Source organism: Portunus trituberculatus, chromosome 45 (assembly GCF_017591435.1).
Source record: "Portunus trituberculatus isolate SZX2019 chromosome 45, ASM1759143v1, whole genome shotgun sequence".
In the NCBI taxonomy this organism is placed as follows: Eukaryota; Metazoa; Arthropoda; class Malacostraca; order Decapoda; family Portunidae; genus Portunus; species Portunus trituberculatus.
This window is the reverse complement of record NC_059299.1, coordinates 1,457,501-1,460,462: the sequence shown is the minus strand read 5'-3', so window position 1 is coordinate 1,460,462 and position 2,962 is coordinate 1,457,501. Positions and strand designations below refer to the sequence as shown.

The following is a 2,962-nucleotide window of genomic DNA, read 5'->3' as shown; positions in this document are numbered from 1 at the left end:
TCGTATCCCAAAACAGTACTGCGCCTCACAGCATCTTCACTATTTTTCAAGGGCTCTAGTTGAAGTGACACAGGTTCTTAAGGATGCTTCTGTGATTCTAGTGGCATGTTAACAAGTTTTTCGCATTATCAACTGGACAAATGCCCTTTAAAACTCGGCTAATCGTTTCTGAATATGGTGCACACACACACACACACACACACACACACACACACACACACACACACATACACACAGATAGATAAATAGATAGTTTATTGACCACGGAATAGATAAATAACATACATATAATACAACTATGGTCCAACATATTTACACAAATTTCGTCAAAAAATTTTTAAATATTTTCATAAATCCGTTGAAGCAGTGGATAATCATAGTATTCCAACAAATGCACACACACACTGGGTTTATATTTATACATAAACATTTAGAATCTTGTGGATTACATGACAAACTATGTCGAAATCATTTCTTTCGCAGACTAAATTTTTTAAAGTCGTCACGCCATACTGCTGACGTAAAAGCAAAGACCGAGGGCACTGTTCGAAGACGTGACGCTCCGTTTGAACTTCACCACAGATACAGTCTTTCCTCCAGCGGTAGACGACCACGACCCCGCCGGTTCCAACGCCCTTCTTCTATCGCCAAAGAATGACCACTTAAACGTAATCTTGACCAAGATATTCTTTCAAATTCTTTAACTCTTACATTCGAATTGTAAATTCCATGCACGTCTAAGCTCTGATTTAGTAGACAATATAAATCTACTCTTGACGACTGAGATGCTCTTAACTTTTCCTTAATACCGTCAATAGCCTGCCGTACATCGTCATAATTGTTGTTAATTAGATCTTGTACATAGTAAGCCGTAGGAAAATTATATCCAGAAATCACCCGAACAGCATGGGCCCATGGATCATCTGCCATGTTTCTTCTCCCACTCCACATTCGCGAGAAAACTTTCTTTGTTTAGATTTGATCAGAGCGTACACAGGTGGTAAGCCAAGTTCTATTAGACATAAATCATTACAAGTATTTTTCCTTACCCCTAAGAGCTGTTTGACACACCACACATACAATTTGTGAATTGGTTTGATGTTACCGTTTAGCCATGACTCACACTCGTATAAGATACTAGACATCAAGGCTGCTTGAAATACCTTTCGCTTAATATAGAATGGTACATCCTTATTTTTAGTTATAAATGAAACAAATTTAAGAACTTGACACATTTTTTGCTGGGCGTGTACTTTGATGGCTGACGAGGTGGAGCCGTCAGCCGTAAAAGGACTCCCAAGGTATACATACTGCTCACAGGGCTCAATCGTTAATCCGTCCAATCTCATTGCCTCGTTATCTGAATCATTGCCATGGATCACAAAAAAACTTTGTTTTATTCGTATTGATGATCATGCCGTGTGAAGCACAAAACTGGTTCAGATTCCTTACTTTACTTAACATTCCTCTTCTTGATGTAGAAAGCAAAACTGTATCGTCCATGAGGACCAAAACATGAAGCCAGGCCAAAAAACCGTCTAACCCACAATTTTGTTTGATTAACCGAATGAAATCATCAACAAAAAGAACAAATAAGAGACAGGATGTCGGAGAGCCCTGCCGCACACCTACTGAGGCAGTAACTAATGCTGTACCTACTATACAATTAGTGACACGATACATTGCTATTAAAGCGAACAACATGACCATGCCACACACACACGCTCACCCCTCTCATAGCACCACACACACACTGCGAGGCGGCTTTACGGTAGCTCGTATCGCCTCCTCGAACGCTTCTGTGCATCCTTCCTGTAGTTTGGCCGAGGTCTCCACATAGCCGTGCATCTTGAGGGCTCGGGCAAGTTTCTTCCCATCAGCTTTCTTCACCACGCGCTCGGAGGGGGTGGAAGAGCGCAGATCTGACTTGGTGCCTGTGGTGAAGGAGAGTGACACCTTTAACTTCCCCGACTAACGTGCGCAGCCTTAAATTAATACCAATGGCTCTTACCGCCTCCTGCAGCCGCGAGAGTGGATGCTAGGTCACGCCCTCCTCCCGCACTCCTTACCTGGTCTTCTGTGTGTGTTTTACCTGGCCAGATTTGAACAAGTGTAGTTTTTCCTTTATTGTTCATGTTTTCGTGTTTCCGGTGATTAAATTTCGTACATGTTTGGATTATTTTTTATCTGTTTTCATAGTTTTTTGTGGTAACTTAGTAATTTCGCTTTATCTATTAACCTGGTAACCTATAACCTGGCTAATTACCTCCGTGACGGCAGGTGAGAGGTGCTACTGACAGGTGTAAAACGTTTCAAAATATGAGTCTCTATTCACACCTGTTTGCTCTTTTCGCTCGATTTCTCGCGGGGATGTGAGGTGTGTGTGTGTGTGTGTGTGTGTGTGTGTGTGTGTGTGTGTGTGTGTGTGTGTGTGTGTGTGTGTGTGTGTGTGTGTGTGTGTGTGTGTGTGTGTGTGCGTGCGTCGCGTCAAGCAGAAGACTTGCAAAGGTGAGGTGTGGTCAAGTGAAGTGAAGTGAAGTGAAGTGAAGTGAAGTGAAGTGAAGGTGAGGTGAGGGGAAGTGAAGTGAGGTGAGGTGAAGTGAGATGAGTTGAGGTGAGGTGGGATGTGAAGTGAGCCAGGCTGTGACCTTCTCCTGGTGCGCTGTTTTCGTTTTACTCCAGTTTGGTATCAGCATGAACAATGGAGGAGGCAAACTTTGATCGCCAGCCTGAAATAATCTTCCCAGAAAACAATACTGGCGAGGAGAGCAAGAAAGACGCTGGCTCCATGGAAAAAGAAGGAAAAAAAAAACGTGACTCTACTTTCTACGAGGAGTGAAAGTTGTGTATCGCGAAATCTCACTCACTCGTTTGCCTTCGTCTTTTGGTTTCAATGTTTGGAAAAAGAAAAAAAAACGTGACTCTACTTTCTACGAGGAGTGAAAGTTGTGTATCGCGAAAT

General features: G+C 42.6%; 1 protein-coding gene across 1 annotated transcript in view; it reads right to left on the bottom strand.

Moving 5' to 3' along the window:
* Nucleotides 1-239: 239 nt before the first annotated feature.
* LOC123519583 (ras-related protein ced-10-like) overlaps nucleotides 240-2,962 on the bottom strand; it is an 18,751-nt gene continuing 16,028 nt past the window's right edge. The window contains exon 5 of the mRNA XM_045281006.1: nucleotides 240-1,934. Within this exon, the coding sequence (XP_045136941.1) occupies nucleotides 1,735-1,934 (200 nt within the window). The 3' untranslated portion in view covers nucleotides 240-1,734. The remainder of the gene's footprint in view (nucleotides 1,935-2,962) is intronic.